This window comes from Mus caroli, chromosome 19 (assembly GCF_900094665.2).
Source record: "Mus caroli chromosome 19, CAROLI_EIJ_v1.1, whole genome shotgun sequence".
NCBI lineage: Eukaryota > Metazoa > Chordata > Mammalia > Rodentia > Muridae > Mus > Mus caroli.
In genome coordinates this window covers 13,324,767-13,339,026 of record NC_034588.1, presented here as the reverse complement: position 1 = coordinate 13,339,026, position 14,260 = coordinate 13,324,767, and the positions used below count along the sequence as shown (strand labels likewise).

At 44.4% G+C, this 14,260-nt stretch overlaps 1 protein-coding gene across 1 annotated transcript in view; it reads left to right on the top strand.

Annotated features, from left to right (window-relative positions):
• The window catches only part of Cep78 (centrosomal protein 78), a 28,910-nt gene extending 20,141 nt beyond the window's left edge, over nt 1–8,769 (top strand). The window contains exons 12-15 of the mRNA XM_021151625.1: nt 3,605–3,682; nt 4,924–5,090; nt 6,743–6,911; nt 8,136–8,769. Of these exons, the coding sequence (XP_021007284.1) occupies nt 3,605–3,682; nt 4,924–5,090; nt 6,743–6,911; nt 8,136–8,699 (978 nt within the window). The 3' untranslated portion in view covers nt 8,700–8,769. The remainder of the gene's footprint in view (nt 1–3,604; nt 3,683–4,923; nt 5,091–6,742; nt 6,912–8,135) is intronic.
• The last annotated feature ends 5,491 nt before the right edge of the window (nt 8,770–14,260 follow it).

Here is a 14,260-nt window from a genome sequence, read left to right as displayed (position 1 = left end):
GTGATAGGCTGGCTCAGTTTGGTTTCCGTTGTTGTCACAAAACACTATGACCATAGCAAGTTGGGAGGAAAGGTTTTATTCAGCTTACATTTCCATATTGCTGTTCACCACCAAAGGAACTCAGGCAGGGCAGAAAGCTGGAGGCAGCACTTGATGCAGAGGCCATGGAAGAGTGCTGCTTACTGGCTTGCTTTACATGACTTGCTCAGTCTGTTTTCTTATAGAACCCAGGACTACCAGCCCAGGGAATGACACTACCTATAATGGGCTGGACCCTCCCACATTGATCATTAATTGAGAAAATGCCTTACAGCTGGATCTTATGGAAGCATCTCCTCAATTGAGGCTCCTTCTTCTGACTCCAGCTTGTGTCAAGTTGACATAAAACCATCCAATACATTGGGTTTGTTATTGGAAGCAGTGTCAAATCCTAGACATGTGTCAGAAAGCTGTTAAGACAGAGGTTCATTTGGTACATACCTCTAAACCAGAAGACTGAGGCAGGAGGATGGAAAGTTTGAGTCCAGACTGAGCTACATAATAAGCCCCTATGGAAAGAAGAATGTTGAGAGGAGACACTTGATACAAATCTGACATTGCCTGACCCCCTCCACTAGGGGGAGAAGCTGTTTCATGTCATTGTACTTGGCTGTGCTGTGGAGAGCCAGTCAGAAATGGAGATGGCAAGCGATTGTCCATGATTGGGTGGGACCATGCAGCGATGACACTGTTTTGGCGGCACCCATGTCCCCTTTATTAGCCCCTCATTTGTGCCATATAAGTGAGTCCAAGAAACTCACTGGCTTGCAAGGGAAAGGCACACTATAGGCTCCTTTCTCAAGCTGTGGTGCGTTAAATCATTATGTGAATCATAAACACAGGAGTTTGCAAGGTCTTTCCATAAATGGATTTTATGTGCTGCTGAGAAGGCTCAGTAGTTGAAGGTGCCTACTGCCAAGCCTCATAACCTGAGTTCCATCACCAGGATCTCCATATCCCATGGTGGAAGAGAAGCTGTGGTCTGGCCTCCATGTATGCACTGTGGCACACATGTGCCTCACGAACACAGCCAGCATGCCATGAAATGTACTGAACATTTTGTTTTAGTTCTAGGCACTGTTAGTAACGGCTGGCTCTGGAAAGGGCCTCAGCAGCTGAGAGCAGGTGGTGGTTTGACAGAGGACTGAGTTCAGTTCCTCCTGCTCTTGTCACGTGGCTCTCAACCACCTGTGACCCCAGGTCCAGGGGACCCAGCGCCCTCTTCTCAGGCACTGCATGCACGTGCAGAAACCCATCCCCACATGCACACATAGAAGTTTTTTTTTAAGGCATTTTTTTATTAGATATTTTCTTCATTTACATTAGATCAGTCTTTAAAGAGAAAAGGAGTTTGACATGATGAAAGCATTTAACAGTATTCAGACATGCAGTCTGAGTGTAAACGTATTTCACTCAGTTTTCCACTGAGGAAATACTGTAAAACAGCTTGTTGGAAGGGGAACAACTTTGTTGACACACACTTAGATATTTTATATCTTTGTTTTCCTTAGATATATAACATTTAAAATATTTTTATTTTATGTATATGAATGTTTGGAGGTCATGTATGTATGAATCACATGTGTGTCTAGTACCCAACAAGGCCAGAAAAGTGACCAGATCCCCTGGAAACAATTGTGACCTGCTATGTGAGTGCTAGAAATTTAGCTACTCGATGCTAAATTTAGCATCTCAGTGTTCCCAAACTAAACTTTTAAGTTAAAATTCTGTGTTTAAGTAAATGTTCCGAAGCCTTTAAAATATAAACCCAGGGGCTAGGGCGTTAGCTCGGTGTTTAACTACTTGCCATTAAAGCTGTAGGTCTGTAGTTTGGATCAGAACCGGCATAAATGCAAGGTATGTGTGATGACTCGCCTGTACGTCCAGCCTCGGAATGCAGAGATGGAGAGCCAGCTGACTAGCAGGACCACCTATGTTTGTGAGCTCTGCATTTGATTAAGAGACCTGCCACAAGGAAAGGTGGGACAGTGAAGGGCAGTTCCCAACGTCAACCTCTGGCCTCCGCATGCACATTCACGAGCATGCACACACACAGACACACGAATGAATGCACACACGCATGCACAAATGCAAAGCCAAGTGTTGGGCTCCATACCTGTAATCCCAGCCTTCATGCAGCTAAGGTAGGAGGGTCCATGAGTAGAAGCACATTGTAAGGTTTTAATAGATACACGTTTTGTTTACTATTACACAATCAACTACTCAAAAAGTGGTGGCTTATGAGAGTAGCAGATGCTTGTTTTATTCCTAAGCCAGGAAGTTGAATTTGTTGCTATAAGTTTGACAGCTTAATACAGTCTCCTTTTATGAGCTCACAGTTCTAACGTAAAAGTCCAGACAAGAATCCCTGCCCAGTCTCACAAAAACTGAGACCTTGGTGTAGGCCAGACTGTTGCCATCTGGCAGTGCTGGGAAGGAATCCTCTTCCAGGCAAGCTGGTGTTAGCAGCATAACTTGGCTCTTAGAGCCCATTTGCTTGCTACTTGTCAGTCAGGGGACCTCTCATCTTCTGTGGGCCACCTCCTCTTCAGAGTTGGCAATGAACTTCTCTGTTGTCTTAACTCCTTTGTAATAAAAATCTTTTTCATGAAGAGCCTGGTACCTTTAAACAGGTTCCCCAATTGTGTCATACCCACACTATCACTTGCTGTGACGTTCTTAATTATTGCCTCACAGCGGCCCCTGCATGAGCAGGAAACATTGCAGCCCTGGGAAGGCTTAGGGATTACTTCAAGATTTATCTATCACAAATCATCACAAATCATCAAGGACCATAAAATCTCACTCAGGTCCTGAAAATGATGCGCAGGTTTGCTCACAGGTACATTTTTTTCCTGATGTTGGTAAAGAGCAAGGTAAGCCCTTGTGCAGCCAAGACTCCGAATTCAAGGGCGGCTCCATAGCCAGTGGAGGGTGGCTGTTCTTGCCCCCTCAGCCTTGGCCAGGAGTCCTGCTCTTCTTGTAGGGACTGATGGTTACATTAGTGAGGACCTAGAGAACGAAGCACAATGCTTCCATACAGTAAAAGTGCTCGAAAAGTGGTACATCTTTCTTTTCTTATTTATTTTTGTTTTGTTTTGTTTTTCGAGACAGGGTTTCTCTGTGTAGCCCTGGCTGTCCTGGAACTCACTCTGTAGACCAGGGGAAAATGTTACATCTTAAGTATGCATTTTTGTTGCAGTTGTGTGATTTTGGTTTGTTAAGAGTGGTACAGAGTTTGCTATTATGAGGAACCCACAAGTAAGAATAAAAATTTCCTTTCATGACTTTAATTTTTTTATTGGTGATTCACTGTTCTATGTATCTACTTTTTATGGTAAGCACTGCAACTCTTAAGCTAGAGTGGGACTTAAGTGACTCTGCAGTGTGCCCATTTGATACCTTTTAGTAATTAACTGCGCTAGGCTGAGCGTGTACGAGGAGTGACGTCATCGCACTGCCTGAGGTTACTTCTGGCTCCGCCCCTCAGTTATTAGTGGTCTGTGTAGCTGGGAAGAGTGGCGGGACCCGAGTGCAGCACATTTCCTCCGTTTCTTCTTGTTAGGCGAAGCTGGAGGAGTGCCTGAGGCAGCTGAAGGAGGAGAGAGTGAGTCGCCTCAAGGCCGACAAGCGCGTCAGCGAGGTAAGGAGGCTTGCTCTCCTGTTCTGTACTTAGAGACTTTAAAATACCTGGAAGTGATAAGGCATAGTGTATTGTGCACCTTTCATTCATTCATTTAGTGTCATTGGACATGTTCGAAAAAGTGTATTGTAAAAAATGTAAGAAAAAGCTTGCCCCTCCCCCTGGCTTTTGACTGCCATGTTTGAAGTGTATTAGGCTTCTACTGTGTATGTAATGTAAATGGTGGTGAGACTGTCTTCTCACAGTGAATTAGGAAAGCAGATACTCTAGAAAGCCTAAGAGGATGGGCCTTGTGGTGCATGGCTGTCAGCCAGTGCTCAGGTGGCTAAGTCTAGGAGACTATGCCTGGCCAGAAGTCTAAGGTAATGGCAAGTGGCTAAGAATGCCATGGGAGCTAGAAGTCTATACTGTGAGCACTGACAAGTTTTACAGTAGTGCTTTTTCACATAACTACACAGTAAATGTGAAAAAGAGTGCTCAAAGTGTATATATCATAACAAGTATCGAGCACTGGAAGACATAAGCCAAATGTATGTTATTTAAACCTTGCCTTTCTGGGAAATGCCAGGGTTGGGTTCATGTGTTGCCTGAGAAGAGAGCAAGAAGCTACAGAGAATAGACAACGTTGAGAGTGGGCACTAAGCATCAAGGCTTTAACATAAGCACAACATACTCCAGGGCCTGCAAGGTGAGGGACTTGCTGCCAAGCCCAGCCACCTGAGTCGGCTCCCTGGCCATACATGATGGAAGGAGAGAACTGACTTCCACATGCATGCTGTGGCACATGCCTGTGCATGAACACGTATACATACATATATGGTTTTAAAAAGTTGGCATGTTGACATCAATCCTTAATAGATTAAGTATAGTAGGGTTATGATTTTGCTTAGATCAGAGTGTTTTCTAATATTAAATGAACCTTAGGTGGTAAATCTCTGCTGCACAATGGTCCAATGTGAATCTAAGCAGTTAGGGATGTGTTCTTTGGAAAAATCATCAGTTAAACAATAGCTGTATTTTCATCTACTTGTTATATAGGAAATTTCGCTAAGTGTCTCCAGTGAAGATCATTATGTGTTATAGTTAATGTCTTCATTGATGAAAATTAGATTAGTTAATTAAATGGCTTAAAAATGTAATACATTACTTAGATTTTTAAATGTTTTAGTTTAGGTACTGAAAACTTTTCTTTAGGTGATTGTGAGGAAATCACACCATGCATTCTCTACTTTCTTTTGTAGCTGGAACATGAAAATGCCCAGCTAAGAAATATAAATTTCTCCCTGTCTGAAGCCCTTCATGCACAGTCGTTGACAAACATGATCCTGGACGATGAAGGAGTCTTGGGCAGCATCGAGAATTCTTTTCAGAAGTTCCACGCGTTTTTGGATCTCCTTAAAGATGCTGGGTATATCTGGAGGGTGGGCACTCTTTCTCCAGTGGCTTTAATTGTAGCCTGCTGAGGAGCTCGACATTTTTTAGCTTCCACAAGACATTTATCGTGATTATCAACAGTATGTTTGATCTGCTTTTCAGTGGCGAATTCCTTTTAAAAGAAATGCAGAGTGGTAAACCTGCCTTGTTAGGAAGCCCACCATAAAAGGTAGCATAAAGAGTGCTTGGGGGTCTTGGTAAAGACCAGTTAATGCCACTGGGCATGTGAATTGTACACAGTTTTGTCTGCTATAAATCTATCCCGTAACATGTTTTTAAAAAAGACTAAAGTTAAAAGTTTAAGATCATTTTATTGAAAATATTTAAGAATATACAGGAGATTTCTTACCTTTTATTCATCCTGCTTATTAAATAAGTTTTGAGTTAAATTCTTCTGACCCCTAGGCTTCAGGATGTAGTTGATGTCCACAGGTACTGTAGACACAGGAGTAGGTCAGGGTTCTCACCTAAGAACCATAGTGTCAGAAGGAGATGCCAGTCAGGCATGGTGGCACACTCCTGTAGCACAGCACGGGAGTGGTAGAAGGAGGAGCAGGAGTTCAAAGTCACCCCTTAACTACATAAAAATTTTGAGTCTTGCTTAGGCTACCTGAGTCTCAAATTCAAAGAAAAAAAGATGCTGTCTTAGTCAGGGTTTCTATTCCTGCACAACCATCATGACCAAGAAGCAAGTTGGGGAGGAAAGGGTTTATTCGGCTTACACTTCCATGCTGCTGTTCATCACCAAAGGAAGTCAGGACTGAAACTCAAGCAGGTCAGGGAGCAGGAGCTGATGCAGAGGCCATGGAGGGATGTTCTTTACTGGCTTGCCTCCCCTGGCTTGCTCAGCCTGCTCTCTTATAGAAACAAGACTACCAGCCCAGGGATGGTCCCACCCACAAGGGGCCTTTCCCCCTTGATCACTAATTGAGAAAATGCCTTACAGTTGGATCTCATGGAGGCATTTCCTCAACTGAAGCTCCTTTCTCTGTGATAACTCCAGCTGTGTCAAGTTGACACAAAAATAGCCAGTACAGATGCTAAGAGAAGAGTTGAATGAGGTTGATGAGGCAGGGTTTGAGGTGAGTGAGTAGTGGCTAGGAGGGAAGCTGAGGAGAGAGGTCAGATGTATGGAGATGGCAGAGGTTGAAGCTGTTAGAATAGTATTTAAAAGTAAGCTGTGATGGCTGCTATGGAAAGTTAGGTGATGTGTAATGTATCCCTGAGAGGAGCTGGGTACTAAGAGGATGGGATGATGTGGTCCAGAGCTCACAGAGCAGGGTGGAAAGGTGGCAGTTAGGAACAGGCTGGTTCCGAAGTAGGCGTCGGCTTCTAAGAGTTTTAGATCTTGAGCCGGGCGGTGATGGCACACGCCTTTAATCCCAGCACTCGGGAGGCAGAGGCAGGCGGATTTCTGAGTTTAAGGCCAGCCTGGTCTACAAAGTGAGTTCCAGGACAGCCAGGGCTACACAGAGAAACCCTGTCTCGAAAAACCAAAAAAAAAAAATAAATAAAATGAGCTTTAGATCTTGGTGTTCATGTATATACCTCTTTCATGCTTGTAGGCGTGGGTGAACTTAAGTTGTCCCCAAGTGAGTGCCTTTTCCTCCTCCCTCCTGTCCGCAGGCTTGGACAGCTTGCCACTATGGCTGGCATAGATCAGTCAGATTTCCACCTGTTAGGTCGTCCGCAGATGAATTCCACGGTTAATACACCTGTACAAGAACAGAAGGCACTTGAAGATGAAACTCTGGATCCGAAACAGACTGCCACTGGACAAATGCAGGACAGCCGAGTGAGTGGACCTCTCAGACCTTGGTTCAAGCCCTGAGCGAGGAGCTCCCCAAGTCGGAGAAAGGAATGGTGGTCTATCTCTGGAAGAGCTAAGTTTGTACCTGTTTCCAGAAGCTGCATCATTGTCCGTAAGAAAACGGGGCTAGGCATGATGATGCACACACCTTGATCCCAGCGCCTGGGAGGCAGGGACAGGCAGGTCTCTGTGAGCTTGAGGCTAATCTGGTCTGCATAATGAATTCCAGACCAGTCAAGACTACATAGTGAGACCTTAAGAAAGAAAGAAAAGAAAAGAAAAAAGTGGAAGTTCTTTTTTTTTTTGATAATTTATACTTGAAATAAGCAATCTTCAATGAAGAAAGAAAGCGTAAAGAGATAATCAGAATTTAATTTTTTTAAACTGCTATTGTATGCAGTCAGCTTACAATGAAGGGACACTAATGAAGGTCCAAGTACTAGTGCAGAGAATGTTTGAGACCAGTAATCTAGACAGACTAGCATGCTTACAGCCTCCAGTTAGTGGATGGAGGAGGTTGGCTGGCACAGGAACCCTCTCCCACCTCTTCCCCCCCCCCCCAAATATTTTTTCTTCTGCCTCACCAAGACCCAGCAGCCAGTCTAAGACTTGTCTGAGGAGCTGCTGGCTTGAGAGCTCAGTCATGTCACACCTTGGATACTTCACATACACAGAGAGGCTAGGAATTAGGAATAGAAATTTCTTAGAAATAGTTTTGGTTTTTTAATGTGGAAAATTGAAGCTAATTATAGAGAACAAAAAATGCTAAAAATATACAGCTAACTCTGGGCATATATATAATTTTGAGTTGCCAATCACATGGCATCGTATAATTTAGAAAATGTATGACTATAGAATCCTCTGAGTGGTGAACTGACTGCTTAGTAAGGTCACAGTTCCAAGGCTGGAGAGATGGCCTGACTGTTGAGAGAGCTATAGCTCTTGTAAGGATTGAGTAGAGTCCCTAGCTCCCATGTTGGGTGGCTCGCAACCACCTGTAACTATAGCTCCATGGGATCCTATGCCTCTTCTAGCCTCTACAGTCATGTACACATCACACACGTGCACACACACACACACACACACACACCCCTCCCTAACTAAAAATAATAAAAGTCAACAGGAAAAAAAAAAATCACAGTTCTACAGTGAGGTTTTCACCTCTGTAGTGGCTCGCTTTGTTCTCAAGCTTCATTGTTTTCCTTGTAGTTCCAGAAGATTACCAGTGATGCTCTGAGCCCTTTACTTCTGAACACCGTCCAGGATCCGGCTTCTGCACCAGAGGCAGTGGGAGCGTCTAGAGACCACCTGGGAGTTGTAGGCCTGGAGCAGCAGGAGGGATCTGCAGCGGGATTCATTGCTAAAACAGGCTCTCCTTTAGCAGGTGGCATTTCTGGAGGCAGGAGTCAAAGAGAAGAGGAGGTGTTGTCTAAACACAGCAGGTCCTCTTCAGAGAAGGGGAGCATGGCAAGTGAGCCCTCCAGAAGGCCGTCTGCTGAGAGACACCCCAGAAAGGACCTGCTGTCCGACACTGACTCTCCTGGGAACTCCGAAAGCAAAGGACCTGGGGATAGAAGGTCTCTGCTTAATGAGCCAATTAAAAGTGAATCTTTGAAAAAATGCATTTCTATCAAGAAAGAAAACAGAATAGTGACTGTCTCATCTAAGACTATCAAAAGTAAACCCAACCCTCTAGAACATTCTGAAAGTGATACTCTTGGATCTGATTTTGAACTTCAGGACCGCGTCCATTCGTCAGCACACCTGACCTGACATAGGTCTAACCTTTTGAAATTATGATTTTTGCCTTCAAATTTTAATAAATTTTCTTATGTTTTTATTATATTGAGTGATAAATTAAAATACAGGGCTAGAAATACTATAGGGCAATTTTTCTATACTTAGTTTAAAATCTTGGTTTTCCTTTTCACATAATTTATTTGGCACATATTTGTGGAAAGTCTAATTCATAAACATTTGTGGGTGTGGTGGCTTCCAGCAAACAGGGAAGCAAAGCTTCTACCCTGGAGGAAGTGCTACTGTGTGGAGGAGACAGAACAGTAAAGCAGAGGGTGGGACTGAGTCCCTGGAAGGCTGCAGCCTTCGGTCACGTGTAGAAGGAGCAGTCACTCCAGAAAGCCATCGGCTTGTCCTAGTAACTACCCAGAGCAGCAGACCTCTTTCTAGGTCCTTAACTACGACTAAGTTTACAACAGCTTTGATTAAGGTTTAGTAGGCCATTTTATAAATGAATTTAAGAAAATAGTATGTGAATGGCCCAAACCTGCTTAGAAATAGGTGGTACTGTTAAAGTTCTGGCTGGATCCAGAGTGCTGAATCATTTAGTTACCCCGTTTCCCTGATAGAAACAGGACAGCTCAAGGACGATGCCAGAGAAAAGCCATTGGACACTGGCAGTTCATGAGCAGGGCTGTCAGAGGCACATCTGTCCCTTACCCCAGCTGGGCAGAATATGTAAGAGCATGAACTAACCCTAGACTAATTATCCCTACCTGGCAAAACACAGATAAACCCTGGACCACAACCAGATTGGCATGGAGCTGAGGTGTGAGGAAAGCTGGTGGTGTCAGGACCTCGTATAGACAGCCCTGCCTGATGGTAAAGGAGGCTGTGAGTTCATTAATCACCGATTATCACAGGGGAAACTGCCCAGGATGTAGTATAGTCTCCACCCTTTAACAGAAGGGAAGCCATATAAGCAAATGGCTTTACCATATTATATCTCTATAGTGGTGATGCTGAGGATCTAGTCATAAAGGAAGGAGGCCATCTAAAGAGAATAAAGGTTGTGTCTATCTAACAACCTCATATCCTCAGTAAAGTTAAACTGGTTAGATTCTGGTGACTAAGGACCTGAAGAGAAGGCAGTGTCTAAGACACAGAGCATCGTATGTGGGCGTACAGAACCTCGAGTGCTGTGTTTGGAAAACTTTGGGCACGGTGTTAGCCTATTAGAGACATACAGGTAGTGGTCAGGGAGACCACAGGAGCTCTTACAGTCTGTGCTGCGTTGGGGTAGAAAAAGTGAACAGAAAGCCAAATTACATGTGTAGGTTTCATTTTTATTTATTTTTTTATTTTTTTGGTTTTTTGAGACAGGGTTTCTCTGTGTAGTCTTGGCTGTCCTGGAACTCACTTTGTAGACCAGGCTGGCCTCGAACTCAGAAATCCACCTGCCTCTGCCTCCCGAGTGCTGGGATTAAAGGTGTGTGCCACCACGCCCGGCTTCATTTTTATTTTTAACTTTTCAGTGCTTGGAATTTCAGGATTGAACTGAGGCCTCACATGTGTGCAAAGGCTTACCTTTTAGATCCTTAGCCTTGCTGTGGAAGCAGTGCGAGTTTTCCCTATATTTCTTTAATCCTGAGTGCTGGGATTAAATACATGTGCCTCTCTGTCTCCATGTGGTTTTGTCTTGATTTATTTTTACTGGGTTTTTGTTGTTGTTATTTTATTGTGTGTGTGTTTTTTTTTAATTTTTGATTTTGGGTTTTTTGGGTGTGTGTGTGTGTGTGTGTGTGTGTGTACAAGCGTACTATGGAGTGGAGCCAGCACCTTGCGTGGTAGCTACTGAGCTGTATCTTGCAGAACCTGTTCCCCTCCTACCCCTCCCCCTGCTGGGAGTATAAGTATATTCCAGCATGCCTTTCATTTGTTTTTGTTTTTCAGTTTTGTTTGCTGAAAAAAGAGAAATTCTAGACATATTTATTTTTATTATATGTTTGAATGTTTTGCATCCATGTGTGTTACGTTCATGCCTGGTGCCCACAAAGGTCAGAAGACGCCAGTGCCCCCACTGACACAGGAGCTCCAATAGCTGTGAGCCGCCACATGGGAACTGGAAACTGAACCCAGGTCCCGTCCCCCGCAAGTGTCCTTAACTTCTGAGCTACTGGTTCAGCTTCCTTAGTTGTGTTTTGAAACTGTCTCCGTGTGTATCCCTGACTGTCCCTGACTTTGGGACAGTTCCTCCTGCCTTTTGAGTGCTAGGAATACAGGCACAAGCTACCATGCCTAGCCTTGGTTTTTGTTTTCCATATTGATAATATTTAGTGGAGTAGTATTCAATGACAAAACATAGTAATTTAAAACTTTTACTTTGTATGTGGTGTTGGTGGTGGTATGTGCATGCATGGCTGCGTAAATTTGTGTGTGTGTGTGTGTGTGCGCGCGTGCGCGCATGCACGCGACGCGTATGTGTGTGTCTTGGGATGCTCCTGTGCCATGGTGTGTGTGTGGCAGTCAGAACAACTCTGGAGTCTGTTCGTGTTCATCTTTACATGCGTTCCAGGGATCAAGCATAAGTTGTCACAGTTGCACAGTAAATGCCTTTCCCTGGTGAGCAATCTCATCTGCCCTGGAAGAATTGTAAAACATCTGTATGTATAGATGCTTTAAAACAGAAATTGTCAGGAGCTGAAGAGATGGCTCAGTGGTTAAGAGCACTTTGTACCCTTGTGATGGTTCATAGCCACCTAACTCCAGTTCCAGGGTAATTGATGCCCCTTTCTGGCCTTTGAGGTCACAAGACACCCGTGTGGTACACAGAAATACATGCAGGCAAAAAACCATCAGCCCACTTTTTTTTTTTTTGATTGTCATCATAGAGGACAGATTCTCAGGTCTCTCCACTTTGAGCCTGTCTGCTCACTAATGGTGGTATACAATTAATCATTTTTACATATTTTTAAAGCTGACCCTTTCTGATGTTGTTTCTCTGACTTAATACTAGTGTCAGAATTTCTGGTAATGACCTCAAAATCCTTAGGGGTCTAGTCTGTATCATCTGCTCATTCTGTTTTTATGAAATGAGGGGCAGGGTGTGTCATGTAGCCCAACATGACCTCGAACTTGCTTTCTACAGGCTGAAATTGAACTCATGGTTGTCCCCCAAGTCTCTACTTCCCAAGTTCAGTTCCATTTTAAAGAGCAGAAACCGGGGAGCCTGGAGGAGCTCACAGGGGAGGCACCTGTTCATCTCCCCCTTTCCTCCAGCTCTGTCTTGGGTGAAGCAGCAGCCATAGGGTGTTCGCCCACTTTCCACAGGACCCGATTCTGCCATTCTGTCGGCCTGCCCTATGTCCCTGCTATGCCCAGCCCAGCTGCAGCCTCTTGCAGTTTTCTAGTTGTTCTCCTTCTCTTTCCTTCTCTTTCCCTATACTTTTCCCTTGGTTTTACGTGGACCTGAAATAATTTTATTAGGTCTTACTATTCCTGAAGCTAAGGCTGAGGTCGCCCACCTTCCTTTGAGATTGACTCTGCTCTCTGAAGTAGGACCTAAATCCAAGCATTAACAACATGATTTATAATTGTACTTCAGTTTTGCTTGAGTGGTTCACAACCTGTGTGTAGAGGCATGCAGGTGATTTAAAGGGAGGGAGACACACAATAAAGGCAGGAACACCAGACTTTTTTCTTCTTTTCTTTATTCTTCCTTCATATATCACATTCCGACTGCAGTGCCTCTTCCCCCTTTCCTCAAATTCCCCCTTCATCCCCTCTTCCCAAGATCCACTCCTTTCAGAAAAGGGTACAACTCCCAGGATATCAAGCGAACATGGCATATCAAGTTACAATAAGACTAGGCACAAGCCCTCATATCAGGGAGGTCCAAAAAGCAGGCAAAAGAAACAGCTCCGGTTTCTACTGTTCAGAGTCCCACAAGAGCACCAAGCTATACAACCATAACATGGAGAGGACCTAGGTCAGCCCCTGATTATCATTCAGTCTCTGAACCCCTATGAGCCTTGGCTAGTTGATTATGTGGGCCATTTTCTTGGAACACCAGGAATTAAGCTCCCTCCCTGAAGGAGGACCTGCCCCGCTCCACTATCCCCACTTGGCTGCTCCTGTCTTTAAAACATCTGTTTCCTGTGATTAAGGAGCTCAGGTTAAACAGTTAAAAGCAAGGTTTCCAACCAAACTTGCTAGTTCTGCCTGCTGTGAGCCACAGACCTCATAGTGAAAGGAAAAGTAGAGAGGGGGATTTTCTAGCCTTAGGAAAGGAAAGAACGTTATTTTCTTACCTCCTGGATAGCTCAGCTAGATGTTACTGATGGTCAGAAACCAGTCTGGGTGTTTGCAAGTTCTTGTCCTCTTTTTCAAGAATAAAACAAATAAAATGGATGAAAGCATACATAGTCTGCAAATAGGTCCAAATAGATTACAAGAAAGCCACAGGAGTGAAGGTTCTTCCAGGACACTCACACACAGGAGGGAAGATAGACAAGGGCCCCAGTTACTGTTTGGAGCTTTCTTTCATGGGGCTAAAGAAGGGACAAGTTTGGTTATCAGGAATGTAGTCTGGGTGATTCTCTTACTTTGATTGACAGCCTTTGTTCACTCATCTATCCCTTCCCATAATTCGTCTCCTTTTAACCATATACGCCGCCCTCAATTATTCACAGACATAAGATGGCAATCCCTAAAAGTTCACTTGGAGACATAGTTTTCTCATACTCAGTTCTAGCTGAGTCGGCCCTCATACCCTGGACCAGGATGTATTAGGAGTAAGTTTGAATTGGAGCTCTCCAAGACTAGGCTGGCAAGATGGCTCACTGAATAGAGGCACTTGACACCAAACCCAGTGACCTGATTCAAGCCCTGGAACCCACACAATGGGAGGAAAGAACCCCTGCACATTGTCCTCTGATCGCATGTGCTGTGCCATGTTCACTTGCTAACGAAAGAGGGATTGAAGACATGGCTCAGACCACCTGCTGCTCTTGTAGAAGGACCTGGGTCAAGTTTCCAGCACCCACGTAACAGCCTTCTGTAACTCCAGTTCCAGGGTTTCTGACACCTTCCAGCCTTTGGGAACATGCCAGGTATGTGGTGCACATATATACAGGCACGCAAAACACTCAGCAAATCTTGAAAGCAGTAAACCAACTCTTGGAAGTGTGCCAGGTTTGTTGGCCATTAAGGAGAGGGAGGAACTGTCTCCATTGTTTGGAGTGGGTGGGTGTGCAGCTCACTGCAGAAGCAACACTACCTTGCAGACAGGTTTCCAGGCTCCTTACTCAGGGTTTGGTGTGAATGGATAGTGCGTTCAGGTGAGGCTCTCAGGTGCCACATGCATTATTAATAGACTGCTGTGTGCCCAACCCAAACCAAGTCCCAACTTATGAAACTTAAGCTGCCTGCCTAAAAGTGCCCACACTATGTGTCTTTTGTTTGTTTGTTTGTTTGTTTTGTTTTGTTTGTTTTTGTTTTTGTTTTTTGAGACAGGGTTTCTCTGTATAGCCCTGGCTGTCCTGGAACTCACTTTGTAGACCAGGCTGGCCTTGAACTCAGAAATCTGCCTGCCTCTG